The sequence below is a fragment of the Rhagoletis pomonella genome, unplaced genomic scaffold (assembly GCF_013731165.1).
Source record: "Rhagoletis pomonella isolate Grant_MI unplaced genomic scaffold, Rhpom_1.0 Rhpom_scaffold_00007, whole genome shotgun sequence".
Classification (NCBI taxonomy): domain Eukaryota; kingdom Metazoa; phylum Arthropoda; class Insecta; order Diptera; family Tephritidae; genus Rhagoletis; species Rhagoletis pomonella.
Window position 1 is genome coordinate 5,366,875 of NW_023458561.1, and position 13,486 is coordinate 5,380,360.

General features: G+C 34.5%; 1 protein-coding gene across 1 annotated transcript in view; it reads left to right on the top strand.

Annotated features, from left to right (window-relative positions):
• The window catches only part of LOC118743573 (dnaJ homolog subfamily B member 6-like), a 34,575-nt gene extending 28,596 nt beyond the window's left edge, over positions 1 to 5,979 (top strand). Inside the window, exons 3-4 of the mRNA XM_036476338.1 lie at positions 5,266 to 5,375; positions 5,669 to 5,979. Coding sequence (XP_036332231.1) covers positions 5,266 to 5,375; positions 5,669 to 5,979 — 421 coding nt within the window. The remainder of the gene's footprint in view (positions 1 to 5,265; positions 5,376 to 5,668) is intronic.
• Positions 5,980 to 13,486: the final 7,507 nt, after the last annotated feature.

Genomic DNA, 13,486 nt, shown 5'->3' on the forward strand with positions numbered 1-13,486 from the left:
TTCGGCGGACGCCATATTACAACTCGGACCAGAGCAGAGAAGTTAACATCCCTACCACTATGAATAACATGGTGAGCTGGAACAGAGCAGAGGAGTTAACATCATGTCCACTATGAATAACATGAAGTTAACATCTCGCCACAAACAAACATCGTGATCAGCGTTGCCGCGAGCTTGAAAAAAATGTATTAGTTGCCAAGCTGAAAAAGTATCAAAAGCAAACGAAACTGTTGTTTGTTGAACTATTGTTTAAAAAAACAAGTAATAAATAAAATTTTATATTTTAATCCATAGTTATAAAAAAAATTATATTCCTTTCTTCTGTCTGCTTATTTGCATAACGAAAAGCAAACTTATAGAGCCTCTAAATCACACAAAATCCTTGCGCAACCCGAGACTTGTAAAACTCAATATTGTGCAAAATACTACAGCATAGAATTGCGCAAACCTTATTTTGAAGAAACGTTGCTCAAGTAAATATGTGCAAGCAATATGAATGTGCGTTGTATATTTTGATAGCTTCAGCTTTAAAACGAAAAAAATAAATAAATTAAAGAAAAAATAATACTTTTCTTTTCTACGCTTTTATCCATATTTTACAGCACGATCTGGACACCAAGATCAAAACTAAACTAAAAATTTTACAGTTGTCTCCATACGCAGCACAAATTATTGTACAATAACACAAGCATATAGCGCAATAACTGTGCAATTTAGTACAAACCACCGCATACACCACACAAACGACCGACGCAAGCCCGATATAGCGTAATGTTTTTGTGTGGTTTAGGCGACGTGTGCAAAGAAGTTCCGGGTTGTGTTTCCCTTATAAGAGTTACCAAATCAAACTTATAAATATCTATATATAAATTGTGAGACTTTAAATGGCAAGAAAAAAATATTTGCCTTTAGACTAGTAATACTATTCATAGTTTTCAAAAATTAATTTCTGGCAGTCGAAGTAATCAAAATACGGCATTTGGGAACGAAAAAGTATCAGATATTGCTATTTAGAAAAAAAGTATTAAAAATTATACAACTGTATCAAAACGACAACGTTGATCGTGATGGAAAACGAAGTTAGTTAACATCTTGTCGTCATAGCGACGATGGAATTAACAGCGTCAGCCGAGTGAAAATACTGCTAAAGTAACAGAAGCAGCGCCGCCCTTGCTTGCCTCACCGCTCGTGCCATAAATTGAAGTTGGTTCGATAGTCGACATGCGTCTTCTGTATACTGTTTATTCTGTGACACGACTTAAAGCTCAGTTAGTCTAGACTTAACTTAATTGAACTTACCGTATGAAATCATCAATAATTACTCAACACGTCAACTTAAGCCAAAAGCGGACCTAATTTGTTTTTGTATTTTCTTTTTCAGCTGTTTACCAGTCCACCGCCTAAAATGCCACATCAAAAAAATGTTTGCGTTCATTTATTTTTAAGAAATACAAAAACGAGAGTCTGGCAAGCCTTATTCTCTCACCGCTCTCAATTTTCGTAAGGCCGTAACTTAAGAACCTAAAATTTACAGGTTCTTAAGTTTCTTACAGTAAGTTAAGTTTTAACTAACCGCCAACACAGTTTCTCATATAACAGGTTGACCAAAATATTAAGTTGAATTAAGTTACGGAAATTAAGGCTAGAATAACTGAGCTTTTATTCCCAAACTGCTGCTTAGCACATTTCTGTAATTCAGTATCAATATTAAAGCATACATTTAGGAGACCGGCCCAACCATGTACATGTATGGAATTGGTATCGGTGTTACTTTTGATTGAATTGATTTTTTCGCTTTATGTTAACTAATTTGAAATTTTAAAAATTGTCTGCACATTAGCATCAAAATACTTTCCTAATGATATAATATATATTATATTATAATTGTTATAAAAGTATAGTTTAGCCGTAAAAGGGGTGTAAAGGAAACCTGATTGCCTATTTATATATAACTAGAGTGTCAGTTACTGTCGACATTCGACAGTTTTTCTAGTTTTAGAAGCCTTGGAGAGGTTTTCTAACTTAACACGTACCGATACTTAATTACAAATTAACTAACCGGAAAATCTTCTGCTAAAACGTAACTATTTTTTTTTTATCTGAGAAGGTCCTTGGAGGACTTCGGCAGGACTTGGAATTGACCCGATACATTCAAGTTTATCGATAAATTTCGATGATTTGATACATATCAATAGTTCGATGAATTTCAAGAACACTAAAATTCGATAATTCAACAAAATTCGTTAGCTCGACCAATTTCGATAACTGTGAAATTCGATGGCTCGATAAATTTCGATAACTCAAAAATGTAAAAACTATGGATACCTTTATAAATTTTTACTTTTGACATCTCCACATTTTTCGAAAACTATCTAAACATTTTGATAACTCGTTACACTCTGTTAAGACGATTAAATTCGATAAGCAGTGATAATTCGATAAGCTTATATAACCTTGAAATTTCGATAAATCGATATATTTTGAAAATTCCATAAACTTTGCTTTGTTGAACCAACCAATTTCAGTAGATCAATAATTATCAATAACTCTGTAAGTTGAAAGAACTCCATGCATTACGAACCTCGATATATTTCGTTAAGTCTATAAATAATGATAATTCAATAAATATCGATAACTTGATACATTTCTTTAACTTGACAAATTTCGTTAAACCCACACGTTTTTATAGCTCGATAAATATCCGTAAATTTGGACAACTAAGTTTCTGTGTCTATAAATTTCGACAACTCAGTAAACATTGATCTGTTTGAATAATTCGATACGTTGCGATAACTTAATAAGCATGGATAAATTTCGATAATTATAAACTTCGATGATTCAATAAATTTCAGTAACCTTTATGGCTGATTTTATTTCGATTCCTATCTTTTAACCTAATTCTTATGTATTTCTCATGGTCTCCATTTTCGCCTTTATCTCAATTTTCGTCTTTATCTTCACTTTTGCCTTTTTTTGTCTTCATCGTTATCACTTGTTTCTTCATCTTCATATTTATCTTTATTTCAAAGTTTAATTTCAAATACGAAGTAAAACAAAATGCGAAACAGCTTAAATTGAACAGGTTGCAAAAACAACAATACACAAATATGGAAATTTTTAAACGACGATTTTCAACCAATTTCGAAACTATAAAAACTCTCCTCATCTACAGAAAATTACCTTTCCAACGGTGTTTTTGGTTTTGAAATCGGTAACTTTACCTTGGTCTTCATCTTTGTTTTTATCTTTCACATCTTTGCTTATATCCTCTTCTTTTTCTATTCACGTAGATCAGATGAGGTGCGATGACGTGATAAGATGTGACGTGATTTTATGTGATGTGGTAGGATGTCATGTCATGTGTTGTCATATCCTGTGATGTCATGTCATATGATGCCATATCATATCATGTGATGCCACGTCATGTAATGCCGTGTCATGTCATATCATGTGATGTCATGCCATATAATGTGATGTCATATCATATAATGTCATGTCACGTGATATCGTGTGATGTGATATCATATTATGTGATGTAATATCATGTGATGTCTCTTCATATCATGTGATAAAATGTGATGTGATGTCATGTAGTGTGATCACATTCCATGTTCCGATTACTGTACCGATAACCCTGTTGATAACTGTGTCGATAAAAATACCGATAACAATATCCATCAACATATAGAAAAATACAACGATTGTAAAATCGATTAATTTCTCGATAAATATAACAATCATCAGTATCGATTATTGTGCATATCGTTAACAATATAAATGACTAAATCGATAACCAAATCAATTATTTAATCGATTACACAGGGCACCAATGATTTTGGTGCGGCAAATGTTACATCTGTTTTTGATAGACTTTTTTTTTCATTTTTGTTGGCCTGTGTTATTATACCGATAACAATATCCATTATTGTATCGATAACAATATTGATTATTATATTGATTATTATATCGATTACAATAGCGGTTATTTAAGCAATAACAGTATCGATAACAATATCGATTATTTTATCGATAGCAATATCGATTATTATATCGATAAAAATATCGATCTTCATCCTCATCCTTTTCTTCATATTTATCTTTATTTTTGCATATTCCTCTTCACCTTTACCTTAAAGTGTTTAAATTTACTTTGATCTTCGTTTTTGCCTGTACCTCTAGGCATCTTTGTTTTTGTTTTTATTCTCAAGCCGCTAAACCGCTGAGAACTATTTCCATGTGCATTATTCCCCTTGAATTTGACAATTTACTCCCAACCAACCAACTGCCGCTAAAGAAGTTTCACTTCATAAATTCAATAAATGTTCTTACCCTTTTAGTTACCCTTATTCTTATGTATCTGTCATTGTCTCCATTTTCGTCTTTATCTTCACTTTTGCCTTCTTTTTTTTGACTTCATAGTTATCATTTATTTCTTCATCTTCATATTTATCTTTATTTCAAAGCTTAATTTCAAACATGCGAAACATGTCAAATTGAACATGTTGCAGCAACATCTATACACAATTCGAAAATGTTTACACAACGGTTTTGGCCGTAATTTTCAACCAATTGTGAAACCATAAAAACTCTACTCATCTACGGAAAAATGCCTTTCCAACGGTGTTCTTGGTTTTGAAATCGGTTCGGTAGAATCGCCAAACGAACGGAGACAAAATATATGTTAGCGTATTAATATATAGATTTAATAAAATTCATATTGATGAGTTTTAAGTTTAAAATAGCTTTTTACAAGCATATACATCTACGCTTAACGTGTAAAAAAACAAGCATCGACAATTTCCATTTGAAAACACGTAATTTTGATTTTATCGAAAATATTCATAAGCGCACATAAAGTTTGTCGCTTACTGCTCCATACAAATTTTAAGCGCCAATACGTATGTATGCGTGTTCGCTTAGCAAACTGCTTTAGGCAAACTTTTAATTTACGTATGTTCTTTTCATGTCTTCTATTTGCAAGTTCGTGCGTTGCGTACTTTTGCAAATATTTCTGTCCTTGAGAGAGAACAGACAAAAATTCATTAGAATTTTAGTGTTGAGAGCTTTCTGCTGGAAGAATACGTGAATGCACCTAACAATGAGCAGCAAACCATGTTATGTATTTTATTTTAAGCCAACCAAACCTTTAATATTGGGTGTGAAAGCGTGTGAGATAGGAGGAAGCGTTGAGAAATCTATTAAATTTGCATACGTTTTTTAAATTACCCTACAAAAGTATTGAATATTTTTAACATTTTTTTTTAGCTATAAAAAACTGGCGCTGAAGTGGCATCCTGATAAAAATCCTGACAACTTGGAAGAAGCTAATAAACGCTTTAGAGAGCTATCCGAAGCATACGAGGTTTTATCCGATGGTAAGTTTATTCCAAACGATATGTGTATATATATAAATACTTAAATACGTACATATTTAATTTACATGATTTTAAGTACTTTTGTTTAGTAAATCTTTATATCACCGGAAATCAAGCAGAAAATTTGAAAGGAGGCGAACAAAATTAAAATCGAATGCTCTTGCTGCAACACTTAACTATATCCCAAATTATTTAATTTTGTTGCGCCTTGTTTCCGATTTTTGAAGAATATACATATCTGCATTTGAATATACTTCCCTGACATACATACATGCATATGAAATCGATTATAGCACGTAAACGGAAAATATATGATGGGCGTGCAACCCTCAATAAGGAAGGGTCAAACTATAACTTCGCGAATTCCACTGGATATACAAGTAGCAGCGGTTACAGATATAGAACTCGTGCAGATCCTAAACGTAACCATAACTTCAACTACAATGATGACGACTACAGTAGACATGAAAATAGTTCAACGAAACGTGGAAACCGTCATCAGACCTTCACCTTCCGCAATCTATTTGAGTGGACACCATTTCATAAATTATTTGGTAAAAATAGTACTTTCAAGGACTTTGCTACATGCTTGTTTTCTGCTTAATGGTTTCTTAGAGCTTCCGCATTTCTGCACAGATGTATGTATGTTCTCCCATTTTTGTTTACTAACGCTTACCTGAAGCTCGCATTCATAACTACAATACCCATTTAAGATTGATTTCTTAAAATACCCACGTCTGATATTTCTATGCCAATTCGGTGTAATTTTTTATGTTTAACCCTACAACCTTGAACTTAAAAATAGCATGACTTAAAAAGTATCACCAAATTGTTTTGTACGATACTTTTTTAACATTCAAATTGCCAGCGGATGAAGCTTTAACTAAATCAACGTTTACGAGCCACAAAGAAATTCCAACAGCATTTGGAAAAGGTTGAACGGAGGATAAGCGATTGGAGAAAGAGTACACTTATCCAAATTCGATAGCAAGAGAACTACTAAGAAGGATTTTCGAAAAGGCTAAAAAGAAATGACTATGCCGAGGTATAAAAATAATGCGGTGAACGATATTAAATTTAAATTTGACATTTGCAAATATCCCTCGTGATATTTAGTAAAATTTAATAAGATATCTCCACTGACGACTTTTAATAAATTTTTGAGAGGGTATCTCTAATGATATTTTTGAATATAAGATCTGCTTCAGTTCAAATCTGGCAGGTATTAAATAGCAAAAAAACTAATTTAAACGTGAATAATTCAGTCGAAACTTTCTTAGTACCTTCTTTTATTTCTATTTAAACCAGGGACGTGATCCGGTTTTGATCCGAACCGGTTTTGAACCGGAAAACCGCTTTTTTCTATTAATTAACTGAACCATTAACCGAACCGAAATTTTCCACAAATGTTTGATCCGAACCGAAAACCGAACCACTTTCTATAAAGGTTTAAAGGTACGTTTCAACCAATTTTCAATAGATAAATGTACCCACTTTTTTCTTTTTGTTAAACATGGTAATACCTACCATGTGACAATATCAAATGTAAAGGCAACCCATCTCATTTGACAGACACTTGACCCTTAACCTTGCGCGTTGTTGCACTTGACACATAAACTTGCGCGTCATTTTTTGTTTTTCGAACCGCTGAACCGAACCGAAACCCCGGTTGAAAGATCAAAAAACCGCTTTGACGAACCAATCCAAAAGTGCAAAAACGGTTCGAACCGCTGAACCGAACCGACCAAATTTTTCATCCGGTTCACGTACCTGATTTAAACGAAAGATTTATAAATATTATTAGAATTAATTTCCACGCCAAAATACCCGTACTTTAGAGATGACACCCGCCATTATTACTTGGACATCCCTTTCGTTGATCGATTCAGCTTGTTTTCGCCACATAATGCAGAACTGCGTTATTCTTGAAGCCGTGCATTTTGTTTTTTTTTTCTAATGTTGATTTCATACGGGCCCAATAACGCTCAATCGTTTACAGCTCTGGGCAATTGGAGGATTGGCCGCTTTTAGTACAATGCTGAATCCATTTTGTGTATAAAACTCTTGCGCTTTTTTGCACAATGGCTTGTTGCCAGATCAGGCCAAAACAATACAGGCTCTCAGAACAACACTCCAACACTCCAGGTGCAACAACACGTTCAGAAATATTCGGATTCCTTTTCAAAGTCCTTAGAACATCCTTCTCAGCTATTTCATTTATACTGCCTGATTTTTCGCCAGATTCCGCCTTTTTCTCAATGCTGGCATTTTTCTTGATATTTGAGAATACATTTTGAACCGTCGACCTTCCAATTGTCAGCAATTTTACTAACCGACATTGGGAAATGTGTGGCTTTTGCATGAATTCGTCCAAAATCAATTTTCTTTGCTGAAGTTCTTTGCTCTCCACATCACTTATTTTTAAAGTTACGCATATGAAAATTAACTGTAATAAAAAGGAACGATAGCAAAATCACTATATAAACGGCTGATAGAGTAGTCGCTAACAAAGTTGTGCTATGTAGAGTGCTGTCAGATTTCAAATGAGGCAGATCTTATGTATATCGAATCCCTCTTTTTGTATGTACATATGGTCGATTTTACAGAAAAGTAAACCAGTCCGATTTTTTCTTTTTTTTTTTTAATATTGTACATATTGGTGATTAAGGGTATTCACTATATGTGTCAGTTGCTTCTGACACTAATTCTTATCATGTCCAAGCATTTTGTGTTTAATATTTTGGTCTTTTTGTCGTAAGATTTTTCACGAACCTAAAAACAGTTTTCAATGCTACACCAGGAACAAAAACATTAGCTTTCCTTTGTTTATTTCGGCTGATAAAGTTCTGATCGATAGAAAATAAATTAGTTTAACAGAATACGTTCCAAGTTACTAAAAAAGTTGTTTAGAACTCCTATTAAGACGTAATGAAATGTACCGCAAATGTTAAATGTAACGTAGCCAGTGAAAAACTAAAAAAGTTGTTTTTTGGATACTTAAATATCCTTTACAAAGGGATATTTTACATGTTTTCTAATTATTGTCGATAATCCTGCGTGTGCCGTATGGAAAAAAAGAAATCGTAGCAGACTTCGTTGCACAACTACCTACTATATAAGTGTAACACGGCCAGTGTTTTTCTTTTTATTAAAATTTTTTATTGACTTGATAACTATTCTCATTTCCTTTTAGCAATAAATAATAAGACATATTTAAGAAAGTGTTTGGGTGGACAATTTCGAATTAAGTATTATACTACTAAATATTGATAACTATTCTATTTAAATAAAGCGAAGCTGACATTTGTAAAATATTTGTTCAAATATATATCTCTAAAGATTTTGATTATATATGTAATTGCCTGGAATTAATGACATTTTTTGCAACGTGTAAAACTGATAAGCTATCTGCCCCTTTCACGTGATTGTATTCCTATCACTACATTTTTATAGAATCTGATACAAGTCTACACCAAACTATGAAGAGTTTATTTTGTCTAAAATTGTGTATGCGAGAATTCTTCCATACAACTGCGATAGATGCATTAAGATTTTTGTATCTAAGTTTAACGAAGTTGTAGAAACCACCGTATCAGTTTTGAAATTGTCTTGGATGGTTTTTTTTTTTTAATTATACTTGCTTTTATTTGTTGGATCTGCTTATTTTCATCTATTAAGCCTAACAACAAGTTTAAAAATCGTACGTCTAATTTTACAATAATGTAGCTCAAACCCTGGGGTTGAGCCCTGTTGGTTTAACGTCGCTCAATGGTAGATCTCTTCTTCGCAGGCGTGTTATATTTGTTGTGTTGCACAGGCCACTTGCCAGTGGATTTGGGTGGCTACGCAGTTTTATTTTGTATTTTTCTCTGCTGCTGTCGATTACAGATTTAACCATCGGTATACCAAGGTCTCTATGTATATTTCCATTGCGGACATACCACGGTGCTCCCGTTAAGGCCCTTAGCGTTTTAGATTGGTCCTGTCAATGTTGGTTGCACAGGTCGTACCCCACAGTTGAATACCATACATCCATATAGGGTTAATCACTGTATTATATACAAGTACTTTATAATCTAGTTTCAGTTTTGATTTACTGTTTATAAGCCAGTTCACGCTAGCTGACTTTAGCTTCATTTGTGTAATCTTGGTTGATATGTGTTTGCGCCAAGTTATTCTCCTATCCAAGTGTATTCCTAGATATGTCACCTCATTGGCTTGTGGAATATGGACATTATTTAATTTGATTGGGGGGCATACTTGCGGTCTGAGTGAAAATGTTGTATGTTTACTCTTCTGTTCGTTGACTTTTATGCGCCAGTTTGCCAGCCATTCTTCTAAGCGTAGTAAATGTTCCTCTAGTACTCTTGAAGCTCTGTTGGGACATTTATTACGACTTACTAAGGCGGTATCATCAGCGAAGGTGGATGTGAGTATATTCTTGCTAGTTGGAATATCTGAAGTGTAGATGATATACAGCATAGGCCCGAGTACACTACCTTGAGGAACGCCAGCCGTTATCGACATGTCTTCTGAAGTGAAATTAGATACTTTAACAGCAAATTTTCTGTTAGTTATGTATGATTCAAATATTTTGTGGAATTCCGGCGGCAACAATTTTTTAATTTTATATATAAGACCGTCGTGCCACACTTTGTCGAATGCTTGTGCCACATCGAGAAAAATTGCAGAGCAGTACTCTCTGAGCACAAATGCCCTTCTGATTTCATTTGTAATTCGATTAACTTGTTCAATTGTACCATGTTTTCGGAAGCCAAATTGGTATGCTGGTATTAAATTGCGTTCATGGAGAAAGGGAGATATCTTTGATAGGAGTACTTTTTCGAATACTTTGGAAAGACAGGGCAGTAAGCTTATTGGTCTGTATGAGGACCTGCTGTTGCGTCTTTTCCAGGTTTGGCTATCATGATTATGTTCGACCTTTTCCATGAATTCGGAAAGTAACCGAATTTGAGGATAGCGTTGAAAAGGTCAGAAAGAATTGCTAGTGCAACATTTGGTAGCTCTATTAGCATTTTCGGAGTTATAAAATCAGCACCCGGCGATTTCTTTGGATTAAGCTGCTTTACTATAGCTTTTACTTCTAGAGAGTTCATCTTGCTAGGTGTGTATAGGTCATTTGTATTTTTGGTTAGCCGTGGCAGCCTGAAGTTGTTCGTTGGACAGTTTGGCTGAAACACATTCTTTAAATGGTGTGAAAAACACTCGGCTCTCTCCTGCTCACTACGAGCCCAGGTTCCACATTGGTTCCTAATTGGCATTTCTGTAGCCACTGGTGGTTTGAAGTATTTTAGGGATTTCCATAGAAAGTATCTTTCAGTAGAATTCGGGGAAAGCTTTTTAATGTACCTTTGCAAGTTGCGATCCTCTGTACGTTTGAGTGCTTGTTTCAGTTTTCTACTGGCAGCTTTATACAGTAGCTGTGAGGTTGGTGAGCGATGGCTCTGCCACTGTCTTCTTAGGCGCCGCTTTTCTGCCACAAGTTTTTCTATTTCGGTATTTGTAACTGATGTATGCGTAGGTGGTACTTGGACTTGATTTGGTGTTGCCAGGCCTGCGGCTGAAGTAAAAGTTTCTTTACAATGTTCAACAAGGAAGTCTACATCACGCTCGCAGTTAAGTGCAGCGTTTAATTTAAGGTGACTACTGATGTATTTTTTATATTTAAGCCAGTTGGTGTTGTTTGAAGTTAGACGAGGCTCAATTTCGATATTTTGGGTCTGTTCATATAGTTTTATTAATATAGGGGAGTGATCGGATGATAGTTCAGGTAGAGTTTTTGCTGTTATGTTATTTCTATATATGTAATTGCGAAATCTATTAGGTCTGGTATCTTCTTTATATCGGTAGGCCAGTAAGTAGTTTTACCAGGAGATGTGACCTCTAGTCTATTGTGCCTGTTTATAATGGTATTGTATAGCAGCCGCCCTTTTGGGTTAATAAGGCGTGATCCACAGTACGTATGCTTTGCGTCTTGGATGGTATTAACCAAAAACAATGATTCAAAAAAGATTAAAAAGGAAACACATAACGCTTTAGATGAACTTATGCCTATTTTATGTTAAGAAACATAAGTGGTTTTGCAGTAAGGTTAAATAAATATTATTTGGGATGATAATTCAAAGATTTCCCGGTCAAAAATTTTTCCGTAGGATGATTTTTCAACTAGTTAGGATTTTTAAGGATAATCGAGTGATAGAGAGATAATAGGAGATTCCCAATGTTAGCTCAAACATTTATTTATGACGACATAAAAGGAATGGGAAGAAAAACTGGAAAAGGCAAAGACTTATGGTTAAACCTTGTAGAAGCGAACCGTACGTGTAACGTGACCAGTGTTATGTGTAACGTTTCCAGTTCCTAAATTATATGAGCAAAAATTGTCAAAAATGTAAAATTTACAACAACTGTGTATGCAGATGTCCTCCTGCATTCATTGTAGATGACATACTGAGAAACTAGCAATATTCGTTCACCCATTTCGCAGAAATTTCAAACTTTCTGACACAAGCCATCATTGAACTTGCAAATAGTGTAACGTAGCCAGTGCACATTCGAATGCCTATAACTTTGAAACCCAAGGATTTATTAAAACCTTTCACCATCATACCACCTAAAAAGCCCCGTTGGTCCTGAGTTATTTAATAGACAATTGATCCATAGTCAAGTCAAGGTGAATGAAGGGAAGGTTCTATCACCTTTTGTTTTTTTGCTGGAGCTTCTGAAATATTGCAAAAAACGCGATTTTTTGATACTTTGACCACGTTTTTCTCAAAATCTAAAGCTGATGGAAACTTTATACTTACAGATTTGCAATCAACACAAAAAAAGTCAATCAAAAACAGCTTATACATTTTAGGAAACAAAATCAGTGTTGCCCTGTGTAATCAACATGAAAAAAAGCTTTAAACAAAGAAACAATGAAAAAAGGCTTAACTGTTTGTGAATGACCACCTTAACTTTTATAGTTTTATTATATTTTTCCCTGAAAAGCTTTATCAACATAAGTGTGGCTTTGTATTAAAATATTGTCCATCCGAATTTTTCAGAATTTCACCCTTTTTAATTTTTCCGTGATATTAACATTAGTTGTTTTGCCTAAGTGCACTGCAGTTAAGAAGCGCAAGAAGTTATTGATCGAATGTCATAAAAAATAATTCGCCGAGATTTAAGCGGAGTTGCTTAAACCTCGTAGGGGGGTTGTGTGAAGAGATTTTATAAATAAGCAACCAGAACGATTTGTCGGTAATTCAATATATCTATAGCGTTTAATTAAAAATTCAAATGTTACAATTCGCGTTTAAAAAGTGCAAGGTTGCAAACAGAGTGGAAGCGAAGCCGAATACGAAGATGAAGACGAAGCCGAAGACGAAAAACAGTGCAGTAGTAAACATATGAAAGTGATCACAGTGCAAGCAAAGACGAAGACGAAGATGAAGACGTGCGCAAGCGGTCAGCTTGAAACAGTGCGGTACTGTTTTCAAAGACGAATTGCTTGCTGTGATGAGTTGTTTACAATTTATTTAACTGTTTGCAATTGTGAAAAAACGTGTTTTTCAAGAAATTGGCTAAATTTTTGGCAAAATGTAATCAAACGTATTAATTGGCATTCTGGTATATTCGAAAAATGTCTGTCCCTCTTGCCGTAACACATAATACAAGTGGCGAAATTCTCCAAAAGTTGTCCTATACAAATTATTTCATGAATTGCTGTTTTTTTTTTATTTTCTTTTGATTTCATCTAAAAAAAAAGGTTTATTTAGAAACAAATCTTCATATCATTCATCTTCCACTATGTACACTCGCCAGCTTGCCCGCAACGCAAGCAATTCGTCTTCGGCTTCGTCTTCGGCTTCGCTTCCACTCTGTTTGCAACCTAAGTACTATATACAGCAATGTAAACTTCAAAAGTACAAGAGTAAAATGTCGTTCGGCTGGCGGTCGCGATACTAATGTCGCTTTCGCCTTACAAAAGGGACGTATGTATATATGTAACAAAATGGAATACAAAATTGAGGCATTTTAGAGATCAATAAGGTTGCCGGCTTGCCCATCATACCGGCCCCCTCGCACCGTTGCAATTTTGCGTA